This window comes from Lethenteron reissneri, chromosome 17 (assembly GCF_015708825.2).
Source record: "Lethenteron reissneri isolate LAM-NWPU_2019-01 chromosome 17, ASM1570882v1, whole genome shotgun sequence".
Taxonomy (NCBI): Eukaryota; Metazoa; Chordata; class Hyperoartia; order Petromyzontiformes; family Petromyzontidae; genus Lethenteron; species Lethenteron reissneri.
The window spans coordinates 14,320,282-14,337,282 of record NC_083795.1 but is presented as its reverse complement, the minus strand read 5'-3'; the positions used below and the strand labels follow the sequence as shown (position 1 = coordinate 14,337,282).

The 17,001-nt window shown below is 52.8% G+C and overlaps 1 protein-coding gene across 1 annotated transcript; it reads left to right on the top strand.

Moving 5' to 3' along the window:
* Nucleotides 1-2,272: 2,272 nt before the first annotated feature.
* Nucleotides 2,273-16,910, top strand: RPIA (ribose 5-phosphate isomerase A). The gene is made up of 9 exons (XM_061553208.1): nt 2,273-2,438; nt 10,755-10,815; nt 11,405-11,460; nt 12,270-12,329; nt 13,782-13,846; nt 13,958-14,026; nt 14,772-14,913; nt 15,169-15,268; nt 15,932-16,910. Exons 1-9 carry the CDS (start codon nt 2,337-2,339, stop codon nt 16,033-16,035), a joined length of 759 nt encoding a protein of 252 aa, XP_061409192.1. The 5' UTR covers nt 2,273-2,336; the 3' UTR covers nt 16,036-16,910.
* Nucleotides 16,911-17,001: the final 91 nt, after the last annotated feature.

Sequence of the window (17,001 nt, the reverse complement as noted above, 5' to 3'; positions counted from 1 at the left end):
CTGCCACTTATCCCGGTGTTCCGCTGTGGGTTATATAGTTTTGCGCAAAGTACTTTTCTATAAACATCTGGCAGTTCACCAGCATTGGTTCAAGCAGGCCTCACTGGTGATGAGACATTGAATGGCGAGACCAGTCGAATTTGCTTGTATCGACCCAATGCTGTCACGGATACACCCCCAGAAGGCCGTGCGGCTGGTGGGTGGTGTCAACCAGCGGTCCTCAACCGGCGGTTACACGCTGACCCCTGGGGATACGTGAACATGTCCCAGGGGTTTGGGTACGTGAGCCGATTTATAAATGTGTGAATTTATATCGTACAGAAAAGTCATTGGTCAATAATCATATATGAATCTGTCAATATAAAAAAACTACGATAAAAAATGTTTTATCCATATGGTAACCTAGAACGATGTTAAAAGCGAGCGCGAACAAATCACGTCACGCGTGCAGAGCGTTCCTTGGCTTTGTGTTTCTATTCGCTTGCAGCTACTGGCCAGTTAGGATACCTCACACAATGGGCAATTGGTTAAAATATTGACGTTCATTATTCATACATTTATTTCTCAGAACCATGTTGGGTCAGGCCATGCGCGGTACTCGGTTGGAACTAAATTCAACAAAGGGTACAGTAGCCAACAGTTGGAGAACCACGAGTGTAAGCGATACTTTGATGGAAATTACTGGAGAGATAACAGCTATGGGAATGAAGGAGGCATGCTTATTGTGAGCCACCTTTGTCGGGGATGACTTGGTGGCATTGCGAGCTCATAGCGCCACCTGCAGCCCGGGACTAGCGCCCATCCCTCGGTAGAGAGCGCGGTCATTCTGCACCGCAAGAGTTGGTCGCTACGGTTCGAGTCCAAGTCGTTGAACCAGGCGAGGACTCAAGAAACCAGGAGTTAGTGATGGCGCTTTGAGTGGCAGATTTGTGCCAGAAAGACGCCACGTACGTAAACAAAATGTGCTTGACTTGGGTCACCAAAATGACTAAATATTTAATAAAATTAACGAGCACAACGCTTAAGCAAAGAGCAAATGTAATTATTAGGCTATGAATGTATGTTAGGGGTCGTCCATAAATGACGTCACGCACCTAGGGGGGGGGGGTCAGACATTTGTGACGATGTGTGACGATGGGGGGGGTGATAAATGTGACGTCACATCAAAATGCGCAACTTTAAGTAAATATAGACAAAACGTTCTACTTAATTAAATAGACTTTTTAATAAATGTTTTCTCCAACAACATCAGAGTGCAGCGCCACATTAAATACGCACTACAATGACAATAGTTTAAAGCGATTTGAAGCATGTTTTATTTGGGGGGGGGGGGGGTAGAGCTTTGCGACGTCATATTTGAGGGGGGGTCTTACTTTTTGTGACGCCGTGTGACGAAGGGGGGGGGGGGGGGTTAAAAATCGTCCAAAATCGCGTGACGTCATTTATGGACGGCCCCTTAACGGGAATCAAACCCAGGTCAGCTGGGTTCGTAGCGCAGTGCTCTACACACAAAGAGCCCCCCGAGTACACCCCAGATTTGGCTTTTACGAATTGTTGTTTGCGAGCACCTATTAAGGCCGGTACGATCGCTGCCAACACACAGGCAATTTATCATTCACTCCGCAGTTTCTGAAAAATAAGTTAATAGCTCAGTAAAAGAGATTGGTTTTATTTGTGTATTCTTACCGATTTGTTTACCTTTCCTATACTTTGCACTCCTATTTTGCTTTAGTATCATTTGTTGTTGTAAAGTTTCTGACCCGCCCCTACTGGACGTCTGTGAAAAAGAGCTTGAAAGATCTTCGGATTCCTGATCCAGTCGAAATAAGCATTCTCATTCTATTTAAAGCGTTCATGACTGCAGGGATTCATATTCTTGGTTCTTTCGGTAAAGTCACTTAGAAGGGAAATAATAAAATAATAAAAAATAAAACTATAAAATTCTCACGAAGTTTAGATTGCAACACAAGAAATCATCATAAGGTGTGAAAACCACAGCAAGAAAATGATACAATTTTAAAATTAGAAAAAATAATAAAATTTAAAAAATTTAAATTTTTCTTGCTGTGGTTTTCACACCTGATGATGATTGCTTGTGTTGCAATCGAAACGTCGTGAGAATTTTATTGTTTTATCTTCATTATTTTATAATTTCCCTTCTACGTGACTTTACCGAAAGAACCAAGAATAAAACATTCTCATTCTCCCGTGCACGTGGACGGCGCCGAGTTCCCGCGCTTTCAGCGTAAGGACACGCCCCCCCTCCGCGTCACGGTCCCGCCCTCGACGCTCCCACGTGGTGGCATCGCGGCCAATAGGAGCGCTCGGGGGCCGGCATGCAGCGCGCGCTGAGCGGAGCGGCGCGGATCGGAGCGCGCATGGCGGAGGAGGCGGCGAAGCGGAGCGCGGCGCGGGCCGCGGTGGAGCAGCACGTGAGAGTGAGCGGCTCCTCACCCCTCACACAGACACACTCACCCCCTCACACAGACACACTCACCTCACCCCCTCACACAGACACACTCACCTCACCCCCTCACACAGACACACTCACCTCACCCCTCACACAGACACACTCACCCCCTCACACAGACACACTCACCTCACCCCCTCACACAGACACACTCACCTCACCCCCTCACACAGACACACTCACCTCACCCCCTCACACAGACACACTCACCTCACCCCCTCACCCCCTCACACAGACACACTCACCTCACCCCCTCACACAGACACACTCACCCCCTCACACAGACACACTCACCTCACCCCTCACACAGACACACTCACCCCCACACAACACACTCACCTCACCCCCTCACACACACTCACCTCACCCCCTCACACAGACACACTCACCTCACCCCCTCACACAGACACACTCACCTCACCCCCTCACCCCCTCACACAGACACACTCACCTCACCCCCTCACACAGACACACTCACCTCACCCCCTCACACAGACACACTCACCTCACCCCTCACACAGACACACTCACCCCCTCACACAGACACACTCACCTCACCCCCTCACACAGACACACTCACCTCACCCCCTCACACAGACACACTCACCTCACCCCCTCACAGACACACTCACCTCACCCCCACCCCCTCACACAGACACACTCACCTCACCCCCTCACACAGACACACTCACCTCACCCCCTCACACAGACACACTCACCTCACCCCTCACACAGACACACTCACCTCACCCCCCCTCACACAGACACACTCACCTCACCCCTCACACAGACACACTCACCCCCTCACACAGACACACTCACCTCACCCCCTCACACAGACACACTCACCTCACCCCCTCACACAGACACACTCACCTCCCCTCACACAGACACACTCACCTCACCCCCTCACACAGACACACTCACCTCACCCCCTCACACAGACACACTCACCTCACACCCCCTCACACAGACACACTCAGCCTCACCCCCTCACACAGACACACTCACCTCAACCCCCTCACACAGACACACTCACCTCACCCCCTCACACAGACACACTCACCCCCTCACACAGACACCTCGCCTCACCCCCTCACACAGACACACTCACCTCACCCCCTCACACAGACACACTCACCTCACCCCCTCACACAGACACACTCACCTCACCCCCTCACACAGACACACTCACCTCACCCCCTCACACAGACACACTCACCTCACCCCCTCACACAGACACACTCACCTCACCCCCTCACACAGACACACTCAACCTCACCCCCTCACACAGACACACTCACCTCACCCCCTCACACAGACACCTCACCTCACCCCCTCACACAGACACACTCGCCTCACCCCCTCACACAGACACACTCACCTCACCCCCTCCACACAGACACACTCACCTCACCCCCTCACACAGACACACTCACCTCACCCCCTCACACAGACACACTCACCTCACCCCCTCACACAGACACACTCACCTCACCCCCTCACACAGACACACTCACCTCACCCCCTCACACAGACACACTCACCTCACCCCCTCACACAGACACACTCACCTCACCCCCTCACACAGACACACTCACCTCACCCCCTCACACAGACACACTCACCTCACCCCCTCACACAGACACACTCACCTCACCCCCTCACACAGACACACTCACCTCACCCCCTCACACAGACACACTCACCTCACCCCCTCACACAGACACACTCACCTCACCCCTCACACAGACACACTCACCTCACCCCCTCACACAGACACACTCACCTCACCCCCTCACACAGACACACTCACCTCACCCCCTCACACAGACACACTCACCTCACCCCTCACACAGACACACTCACCTCACCCCCTCACACAGACACACTCACCTCACCCCCTCACACAGACACACTCACCTCACCCCTCACACAGACACACTCACCTCACCCCTCACACAGACACACTCACCCCCTCACACAGACACACTCACCCCCTCACACAGACACACTCACCTCACCCCCTCACACAGACACACTCACCTCACCCCCTCACACAGACACACTCACCCCCCCCCAACACACTCACCCCCTCACACAGACACACTCACCCCCTCACACAGACACACTCACCTCACCCCCTCACACAGACACTCACCTCACCCCCTCACACAGACACACTCACCTCACCCCCTCACACAGACACACTCACCTCACCCCCTCACACAGACACACTCACCTCACCCCCTCACACAGACACACTCACCCCCTCACACAGACACACTCACCCCCTCACACAGACACACTCACCTCACCCCCACAGACACACTCACCTCACCCCCTCACACAGACACACTCACCCCCTCACACAGACACACTCACCCCCTCACACAGACACACTCACCCCCTCACACAGACACACTCACCTCACCCCCTCACACAGACACACTCACCTCACCCCCTCACACAGACACACTCACCCCCTCACACAGACACACTCACCCCCTCACACAGACACACTCACCCCCTCACACAGACACACTCACCTCACCCCCTCACACAGACACACTCGCCTCACCCCCTCACACAGACACACTCACCTCACCCCCTCACACAGACACACTCACCTCACCCCTCACACAGACACACTCACCTCACCCCCTCACACAGACACACTACCTCACCCCTCACACAGGCACACTCACCTCACCCCCTCACACAGACACACTCACCTCACCCCCTCACACAGACACACTCACCTCACCCCCTCACACAGACACACTCACCTCACCCCCTCACACAGACACCTCACCTCACCCCTCACACGACCACTCACCCACAGACACCTCACCTCACCCCCTCACACAGACACACTCACCTCACCCCCTCACACAGACACACTCACCTCACCCCCTCACACAGACACACTCACCTCACCCCCTCACACAGACACACTCACCTCACACAGACACACTCACCTCACCCCCTCACACAGACACACTCACCTCACCCCCCTCACACAGACACACTCACCTCACCCCCTCACACAGACACACTCACCTCACCCCCTCACACAGACACACTCACCTCACCCCTCACACAGACACACTCACCTCACCCCCTCACACAGACACACTCACCTCACCCCCTCACACAGACACACTCACCTCACCCCCTCACACAGACACACTCACCTCACCCCCTCACACAGACACACTCACCTCACCCCCCTCACACAGACACACTCACCTCACCCCCTCACACAGACCATCACCTCACCCTCACACAGACATACTCACCTCACCCCCCTCACACAGACACACTCACCTCACCCCACCTCACACAGACACACTCACCTCACCCCCTCACACAGACCACTCACCTCACCCCCCTCACACAGACACACTCACCTCACCCCCTCACACAGGACACACTCACCCCCTCACACAGACACACTCACCTCACCCCCTCACACAGACACACTCACCTCACCCCCTCACACAGACACACTCACCTCACCCCCCTCACACAGAACACACTCACCTCACCCCCTCACACAGACACACTCACCTCACCCCCTCACACAGACCACACTCACCTCACCCCCTCACACAGACACACTCACCTCACCCCCCTCACACAGACACACTCACCTCACCCCCTCACACAGACACACTCACCTCACCCCCTCACACAGACACACTCACCTCACCCCCTCACACAGACACACTCAGCCTCACCCCCTCACACAGACACACTCACCTCACCCCCTCACACAGACACACTCACCTCCCCCCCTCACACAGACACACTCACCTCACCCCCTCACACAGACACACTCACCTCACCCCCTCACACAGACACACTCACCTCACCCCCTCACACAGACACACTCACCTCACCCCCTCACACAGACACACTCACCTCACCCCCTCACACAGACACACTCACCTCACCCCTCACACAGACACACTCACATCACCCCCTCACACAGACACACTCAGCCTCACCCCCTCACACAGACACACTCACCTCCTCACACAGACACACTCACCTCACCCCCTCACACAGACACACTCACCTCACCCCTCACACAGACACACTCCCTCACCCCCTCACACAGACACACTCACCTCACCCCCTCACACAGACACACTCACCTCACCCCCTCACACAGACACACTCACCTCACCCCCTCACACAGACACACTCCCTCACCCCATCACACAGACACACTCACCTCACCCCCTCACACAGACACACTCACCTCACCCCCTCACACAGACACACTCACCTCACCCCCTCACACAGACACACTCACCTCACCCCCTCACACAGACACACTCACCTCACCCCCTCACACAGACACACTCACCTCACCACCTCACACAGACACACTCACCTCACCCCCTCACACAGACACACTCACCTCACCCCCTCACACAGACACACTCACCTCACCCCCTCACACAGACACACTCACCTCACCCCCTCACACAGACACACTCACCTCACCCCCTCACCAGACACACTCACCTCACCCCCTCACACAGACACACTCACCTCACCCCCTCACACAGACACACTCACCTCCCCCTCACACAGACACACTCACCTCACCCCCTCACACAGACACACTCACCTCACCCCCTCACACAGACACACTCCCTCACCCCTCACACAGACACACTCACCTCACCCCCTCACACAGACACACTCACCTCACCCCCTCACACAGACACACTCACCCCTCACACAGACACACCCTCAACCCCCTCACACAGACACACTCACCTCACCCCTCACACAGACACACTCACCTCACCCCCCCTCACACAGACACACTCACCTCACCCCCTCACACAGACACACTCACCTCACCCCCTCACACAGACACACTCACCTCACCCCCTCACACAGACACACTCACCTCACCCCCTCACACAGACACACTCACCTCACCCCCTCACACAGACACACTCACCTCACCCCCTCACACAGACACACTCACCACCCCCTCACACAGACACACTCACCTCACCCCCTCACACAGACACACTCACCTCACCCCCTCACACAGACACACTCACCTCACCCCCCTCACACAGACACACTCACTCACCCCCTCACACAGACACACTCACCTCACCCCCTCACACAGACACACTCACCTCACCCCCTCACACAGACACACTCACCTCACCCCCTCACACAGACACACTCACCTCACCCCCTCACACAGACACACTCACCCTCACCCCCTCACACAGACACACTCACCTCACCCCTCACACAGACACACTCACCTCACCCCCTCACACAGGACACACTCATCCCTCACCCCCCTCACACAGACATCAATCACCTCACCCCCTCACACAGACACACTCACCTCACCCCTCACACAGACACACTCACCTCCCCCCCTCACCCAGACACACTCACCCCCTCACACAGACACACTCACCTCACCCCCTCACACAGACACACTCACCTCACCCCCTCACACAGACACACTCACCTCACCCCCTCACACAGACACACTCACCTCACCCCCTCACACAGACCACTACACTTCACCACCCTCACAGACTCAACTCACCCCTCACACAGACACACTCACCTCACCCCCTCACACAGACACACTCACCTCACCCCCTCACACAGACACACTCACCTCACCCCCTCACACAGACACACTCACCTCACCCCTCACACAGACACACTCACCTCACCCCCTCACACAGACACACTCACCTCACCCCCTCACCCAGACACACTCACCTCACCCCCTCACACAGACACACTCACCTCACCCCCTCACACAGACACACTCACCTCACCCCCTCACACAGACACACTCACCTCACCCCTCACACAGACACACTCACTCCCCCTCACACAGACACACTCAGCCTCACCCCCTCACACAGACACCTCGCCCTCACCCCCCTCACACAGACACACTCACCTCACCCCCTCCACACAGACACACTCACCTCACCCCCTCACACAGACACACTCACCTACCCCCCTCACACAGACACACTCACCTCACCCCTCACAATCACACTCACCCTCACCCCCTCACACAGACACACTCACCTCACCCCCTCACACAGACACACTCACTCACCCCTCACACAGACACACTCACCTCACCCCCTCACACAGACACACTCACCTCACCCCCTCACACAGACACACTCACCTCACCCCCTCACACAGGACACACTCACCTCACCCCCTCACACAGGACACACACTCACCTCACCCCCTCAACAGACCACACTCACCCTCACCCCCGTCACACAGACACCTCACCTCACCCCTCACACAGACACACTCACCTCACCCCCTCCACACAGACACACTCACCTCACCCCCTCACACAGACACACTCACCTCACCCCCTCACACAGACACACTCACCTCACCCCCTCAACACAGACACACTCACTCACCCCCTCACACAGACACACTCACCTCACCCCCTCACACAGACACACTCACCTCACCCCCTCACACAGACACACTCACCTCACCCCCTCACACAGACACACTCACCTCACCCACTCGACTCGCGCGTCAACCAGTCGCCTCACCCGCCCTCACCCACGCTCACCCCTCGACTCGCGCGTCAATCACTCACCCCACTCTCCCCCCAGCCACTCGCTCTCACCTCACCCACTCAATGCAGGTCAATCACTAACTTCATGCACTCACCCCACTCACCCACCAAACTCACACGTCAACCAGTCACCTCACTCTCAACTCACCCACTCTCAACTCACCCACTCTCAACTCACCCACTCTCATCTCACCGCCTCTCATCTCATCTCACCCCCTCTCAACTCACCCCCCCTCAACTCACCCCCCCTCAACTCACCCCCCCTCAACTCACCCCCTCTCAACTCACCCCCTCTCAACTCACCCACTCTCATCTCACCTCACCTCACCCCCTCAACTCACGCACTCTCAACTCACCCCCTCTCATCTCACCCCCTCTCATCTCACCCCCTCTCAACTCATCCCCCTCAACTCACCCCCTCTCAACTCACCCCCCCTCAACTCACCCCCTCTCAACTCACCCCCCTCAACTCACCCCCCCCTCAACTCACCCCCTCTCAACTCACCCCCCTCAACTCACCCCCCCTCAACTCACCCCCTCTCAACTCACCCCCCTCAACTCACCCCCTCTCAACTCACCCACTCTCAACTCACCCCCCTCAACTCACCCCCTCTCAACTCACCCACTCTCAACTCACCCCCCTCAACTCACCCACTCTCAACTCACCCCCCTCAAGTCACCCCCTCTCTCCACTCTCAACTCACACCTCAACCGCTTGCCTCACCACCTCGCTCACATCACCTGTGCTACTAACCTCACTTCACTTTCCCCCACTAGCCTCGTCCATTCACCTCCCACTCACCTCACTCCTCCCCCAAACAGGATCCCGTCCATCATCCCTATCACGGAGGGATTACTGTGTGGCGTTATCTTGGTGTGGACTGGGACTGTTTTGTTGTTTTGCTGCCATGCCCAATCTTGATAAAAATAATACATTTATTTTGTATTCATTTATATTTGGTGACTTGCTTAACCTTTTCGCTATTTTGCACTCCAATCGTTTTCTGCGTTTATTGTAACTTGCTGACTTGCCCCATACACCTTCATAGCTTATCGGATTCCTCCAGTCTAAATAAAGATTCTGATTCCCTCGTGATTCCTGCACCCCCCCCTCAACTCCTCCGCTCTTGAGCCCGCCACCCCACTGACCCTGATCTAACCCCCGACTCAATCTGACTGCTCCGTAGCCAGTGCTGTTCCACATATTGTATATCCCCGACGTAGCCGAATCTGGCTCCACAGCCCAGGGGCCGGCAAACAACGTAACAAAAATATATATTTTTTTCCGAATTCGGTACAGAAACTCAATATTTCAAGAGCCGCGATGCATGTGACGACATACATTATGTCACGGAGCAGTCCGGAAAGAGACACATGCGGCTTCAAAGCTGCAGGTTGCCGACCCCTGACATAGCCGATACATTACCTAACCTGAACCCTAACCTGGCTCAACTGGGCCTTAACCTGAACCGACAGATTCGGCACTCAGTCCGCTGTGCGACACTGCCAGGTTCAGTCCAATGCCTGGGACTGTCTGACCCCGTGTCCCTCCTGTGCCCCCTCTCTGTCACTTGTCTCCCATTGTTCCCCCATGTCTCCTCTCTGTGTGCCCGTGTCCCTCCTGTCCCCGTGTCTCCTGGCACCCTGCAGGGTGGACATGTGGTTGGAATTGGGAGCGGTTCCACCGTGGTGTTCGCCGTGGAGAGACTGTGTGAGGCAGCCTCGGCTCTACACCATCACCAGTGGCAACTGCACACCTTTTTTCGCTATTTAAAAAAAAGTCTCATCCCCTGGTTTTACCCAGGTGATGCTTTCGGCGTCATGAGACCAAGCGTGGGCTTGGGTCGCCCACAGAGTGGTGTCATGGTTCGTGTTTGAGAATGGGCCACAGAAGCTGATATCACAGCTACCTCCCGGGATCCCTTCAAGTGACCTCTGGTTCACACACAGTAGAGGGCAGCATTTGCCACAGACGAATGTTTATGAATTGGCACCCAAAACCGATGTTTTTTTTACTTTTACATAGCTGGAATTTATCCTCATTAAGTAAAGAATACATTTTAATGTGATGCTATTTGTATGCAGTAATTTGCTGACAACTAAGACCATCAACTCACTGCATTAAGTAACTGTAGTCACGTGTTGGTTATCGACGCGACTTGCTGTCGCGATCAAGGTGTTTTCAGGTCTTGCACATTCTGCTCATGTTATGGTGCTGTGAAACACTGGACTCGTCAGCATTGGACCCATGAACGGGGAAGCTGTAATTGCTTGCTTTAAGGCCATTGTTTTTTCTGCAGCGGAAAAGGTGAAGAGTGAAAATTTGAAAATCATATGCGTCCCTACATCCTTCCAGGTACAGTACGTGGGCTTTAACACGCATGGACACGGTAGCATTGGAGATGATGCTTTGCCAGTGGAAGAGTAGCCTGCCAGCTGGGTTCTGTTGCACAACGTTAGCTTCATGGTAGGGTTCCAAAACCAATAGAGGCAGTTCCACAAATTGGGTAACCTCACGGTCAAATTCATGCTAATAATAATATGTATGGTTATGATTTTGTAAGATGTGGCTTATTCATGGAGTACGTGAAATGGCTCTGCATGAAACTGAATGTACCAACGCCATCCCAGCGCGGATAGAAACAAGTCGGCTTGTACGAGTACTTATGGCACGGTTGTATTTTACAAACATTTCTTCATTTAATTGTTACAGCCATAATTGATTGACACTATGCCTGAGTAATAAGTCACTTCATGGTTATACAATTTATTACCCGCATATTTCAAATGTCTCAAATATACGTCCAATATCTTGGCACTGCCCATATAGTAGTCGCGAGGCCATCAATATGGGCTGTTTCGAATGTTCTTCCCAGGTGTCGACAGCGCCCTAGCCAGATATGTCCTATGCATACCAAGCAAAGTGAAACGTTAATGAGTGACTTGTACAATTATTTCACCTAGATGCTTTAGTCAATTGCCATACACAAAAGCCGGTTATTCATTGCCTAGGCTCACCAAGGCAATATATACATTACATGTTCATTCCAATATGTTAGAGCAGTGTAATGTCAATGAAAATCCTCCGCTCTGGTAACCATCTAGGCACTGGGAAACGTGTGCCGTGGTGGGCAAGATTCAGTCGGCGTGTTTCCGTTTCCGCAGGCACGACAGCTCATCCTGGAGCATGGCCTCACGCTCAGCGACCTCGACAGACACCCTGAGGTGAGTGGCTGGCATGGGGAGAATTTGTTTGAATACGATTGGATAGTGGCAAAGACGAACGTGATGACGGTAGTGGGATGGCAGCAAGGAGTTTGGTCCAGCTCCAGCTCGGGGAACATCACGAGAGCGTTTGGTGAGAGCTTGTGTTGACAGGGAGTGCTGGGAGCTTGTGCTGACAGGGAGTGCTGAAAGCTTGTGCTGAGAGGAAGTGGTGAGAGGGAGTGCTGGGAGGGAGTGCTGGGAGGGAGTGCTGGGAAGGAGTGCTGGGAGGGAGTGCTGGGAGGGAGTGCTGGGAGGGAGTGCTGGGAGGAAGTGCTGGGAAGGAGTGCTGGGAGGGAGTGCTGGGAGGGAGTGCTGAGAGGGAGTGCTGAGGGAGTGCTGAGAGGGAGTGCTGGGAAGGAGTGCTGGGAGGGAGTGCTGGGAGGGAGTGCTGGGAGGGATTGCTGGGAGGGATTGCTGGGAGGGAGTGCTGGGAGGGAGTGCTGGGAGGGAGTGCTGGGAGGGAGTGCTGAGAGGGAGTGCTGGGAGGGAGTGCTGGGAGGGAGTGCTGAGAGGGAGTGCTGGGAGGGAGTGCTGGGAGCTAGTGCTGGGAGCTAGTGCTGGGAGCTAGTGCTGGGAGCTAGTGCTGGGAGCTTGTCCTGGGAGCTTGTCCTGGGAGCTTGTCCTGGGAGCTTGTCCTGGGAGCTTGTCCTGGGAGCTTGTGCTGGGAGCTTGTGCTGGGAGCTTGTGCTGGGAGCTTGTGCTGGGAGCTTGTCCTGGGAGCTTGTCCTGGGAGCTTGTGCTGGGAGCTTGTGCTGGGAGCTTGTGCTGGGAGCTTGTGCTGCCCTCCGTTGAGGTCTGACCTTCGAACCCGGATCAGGCACTGATGGATGGGTTGTGGCACGGCCTGTATTGATGCTGCCAAATCTGCTTGTGTTAGTTTATTTTTCGCTTGGCTTTTTATACGGATGCCTTGTAGAGTGTCTTGGGAAGCTCTTGTATTTAGATGCATTACACATTTGATCTATGGTATCCATGGAGCCAAAATAATCGGCAGTTGTAATGAGTGTTCAATTACCAACGAATTGTCTTGAGCATATTACCACTCGTAGACTTGGCAGCTGAGTTCTATATCTTGCAGTGCTGGGGTTTAGTATGGAGGCATTACTAATTTGGTCGGCTGGCTTAGCGATTGAGCGAGCGACTCGCTGAGTATGAGGCCAATGTCCCATCATCATCATCCTTCCTGGTTCGATAGGCAACGAATCCCACTTTTTGCGGACATCAACAGCGGATGTCCTGTGGATAGTCTCACCCCTGCGATAGGAATGGGTAATTTCTACCACTGGCTCAGGGCTGTAAAGAGGAGATGAGCAACACTTCACTTCTCATGTGAGCAGGAAATATTTAGTAGCGCTCGAGTGAAAACTCAATATTTACCAGCAGCCATTGCTGTTATTGTGTCGCCTGCAGCTGGACGTGGCCATTGACGGTGCAGACGAAGTGGACTCCAAGCTGACCTGCATCAAGGGAGGAGGGTAATGAGCACCGCACGGCACCGCTCGCCATGGCGGGGCGTGGGAGCGGCTTGTATATGCGGCTCGCTGCCTCGGCCGTGTGTGGTAATTGCTCCTCATCCCACGCTCCAGGGGCTGCCTCACGCAGGAGAAGATCGTCGCGAGCTGTGCCAAGCGTTTCATCGTTGTTGCCGACTACAGGTAAGCAAACAAGGGGGGTTTCATGTCTCGCTGAATGTTTTCCAGGTTTATGCTAAGATTGGAATAGTGATGTGACTTGCAGCCACAGCCATAACAAGAGGTAGACTGGATGGGGTGCATTCTGGGTGCGGAAGTATTTACCGGGTCGCTGACCCATTCAGAGCTGGCTGAAATGAAGCTTGGAAGTAAACGTGATGTCCTTTGAATGTCGGGGTTTTCCGTTCTAAGGACACAGTCAGGGTGTCATGGTCGTTTTGACGCTCGTCTGCTTTGACTGCGACAGCCGAGTGATCTGACGGGAGGAAGTAATTTACAGTGGCCCCAACGGCATTGGTGAAAGTCAGCGCTGTACTCTTGCAAATCCTCATCAGATTTGATGCCTCTTTCTCTTCGAACAAAATCTCATCTGTTTTACATTTATAATATATTCCATTCGACTCTTCAATGAGTTTGAGATTTTTTTCTTGGTGCTTGGACAATGGATTTCATTTTCAAATAACCATATGAAGTACATTTTCCCATGTTTTATTTTTATTTTTAAAACATTTCTTGTAACCATAAAAAAATTCTGCCCCACGACTGCGATGATGTATACTTTGTAACATATTTTCATGCTGCGTATTTTAAACTGAAAGCCTTCCTTTGCAAACGAGCCTCTTCTTAACTGGGCACCTCACCTCGTTATGAAGCTTTTTTTATTGGAAGCGATGACCTCCAGCACCGTTCGCCATTGACTTCTGTGCAGGAAGCGATCGTCGGAGCTGGGCCAGCAGTGGAAGAAGGGCGTCCCCATCGAGGTGGTGCCCATGGCGTACGTTCCGGTCGGGCGCACCATTGCCGCCCGCTTTGGGGGCACCGCCGACCTGCGCATGGCTGTCAGCAAGGCTGTGAGCGCCCATTATTCACCGCTTATTGTAATTTTTGCTTTGTTCCATATTCATTATTTCTCAGCCCATGGTAACAGTTGGTCTGTCCGAATGATGGATGTTCTGCGGTGGAGAGCGCCGTGTTGCTCTGCTTTTTCTAGCCGCTATGCATATTCACACTTTTTTTTTGCCCCTCCACTATTATAACTCAACCAGACTCGCTTCTGAAATGGCCGTGGCATATTTTAGCGGTCGTAACGTCCTGCAATGTTCTAGGGTCCGGTGGTCACGGACAACGGGAACTTCATCCTGGACTGGAAGTTCGACCGTAAGCACGACTGGCAGGTGGTCAACACGCAGATAACGCTCATCCCAGGTATGAGACAAAACGGTCAAACAAACTTCAGTCAAACATTCCTCACTGCAAAAAAATTGGTTAACATTTGAACCCATGGACATTTGCCCATTCTTGTTATTTGTACAGATACAGCCCCATGCTGTGCGAGTTAAATGATCATACTTCACCACTCTGGTCAGTGTGGGTTGGTTATATCATAGAGTATAGATGTGGCAGTGGTACAACAAGGAATTGTGCTGCTGCCACCATAGCCACTTCGGGCTGCTATTGACTTAATATGTTAAAAGTTCGTTGAGAAGAAGTCCTCTCCCCAGGCTTGACTAGGGTTGCTGCACACGGCTATGCTTACCGTGTGTGTGTGTGAGTGTGGGGAGAGAAAGTGTAGCGATTGGCACGCTGCGCTACAAACTCAGCGACCAGAGTTTGATTCCCGTTCGCGACCAACACCAGTGATGATTATCTGAACTGGTTCTGGACCTCCCCTAGGTCTACTCAGCCTCAAATGAGTACCTGTTGCACTGTGTAAACCTTGCCATTTGAGACACAAAGGTGGCCGGGTGTGGTGCTGACCACCCACCCCATCGTGTGCCGTACTGGCCTTAATAGTTGCTTGCTAACAGCAATTGCCCCAAAAGTATGTTAAGGCTATACGGGGTATTTTTGTGCGTGTTTGTGCGGCAGGGGTCGTGGAGACGGGCTTGTTTATTGGCATGGCGGAGAAGGCCTACTTTGGGATGCAGGATGGCAGCGTGGCCACCCAAGAGCCAGGCGATCAGAAGAACTAGTTAGTGGTGGAGAGGCCGGAGGTGACGTGCCAGAGCCCTCCCAGTTCGCTCGCTCCTCGCAAGCTTCCCGCAGATTCCCTTTGCTGTACACTCACATGATCGAACGTTCATCTTGCAGCTTGCCAAATTTAAGTTTACATTTGTACGGTGCCTTCGTTTGCCATGTTGAATTGCTGGTTTCATACTGTGCACTATATTTTTGGGAATGCCAAATATCACAGCAAAATCCATTGAATGTGTCAGTTTTTTTGTTTCCCCTTGACTCTGAATTTCATACACAGCATTTGTAAAATATACGAAGAGACAATGAAAAATATATCAACCAAATCTTTGCAATCGTTGAACAGATAAAACAAATTTTGTGCATATCCACTGCTGTCGACATATTTCGACTCGGTGGTTGAGAAAAGGGTAGATAAATATTGGATGAATTTTTTATATTTTATAACCTTTGTAGCTGCGGTTGTGATTTTTCCAGGAGAGATAAAAAAAACAGGCGTAAGTAACTGGTATTGAAATCGGAGTCTGGCATAATTTGAATCACTGCAGAGTGCCTACAACAGTTTAGAAGACTTAGTCCGTATTATCAGTAGCACTGCCAGGGTCTGTCTTCTCATCTGTTTTTCTAAAAGTTTTACGACGCGTGACATCTTACCAGTGTTTGCAATGCTTCTTGGCAAGTTTGTGTCCGGTTCATTTGTGTGAATTACACTACCATAGAAACGATGATTTGAAATCAACTCTTGACCAACAGCAATAGTATGTATGTATGTTGGACTTCTTATGCATCGCACGTAGCCAACTGTGCTAATTGGATGTGTGAAACGTCTTTGAAGTTTCAGTCAATAAAAATACATTTTCTTGATTAATTACAATTTGGTGTTTCGCGTGATCTTTGTTGTTTCCCTGAGTTTGGCGCATTTTCAAGATACAAATCTCTTGGGACAGAATCGTAGAGAAGAATCT

Excerpts from the sequence above, each read along its gene's own strand:
- RPIA (XM_061553208.1), top strand. The coding sequence starts at position 2,337 with ATGCAGCGCGCGCTGAGCGGAGCGGCGCGGATCGGAGCGCGCATGGCG. Across the intron at positions 12,330-13,781 it reads ACCTCGACAGACACCCTGAG|CTGGACGTGGCCATTGACGG; the intron begins GTGAGTGGCTGG and ends TGTCGCCTGCAG. Across the intron at positions 14,027-14,771 it reads ATCGTTGTTGCCGACTACAG|GAAGCGATCGTCGGAGCTGG; the intron begins GTAAGCAAACAA and ends ACTTCTGTGCAG.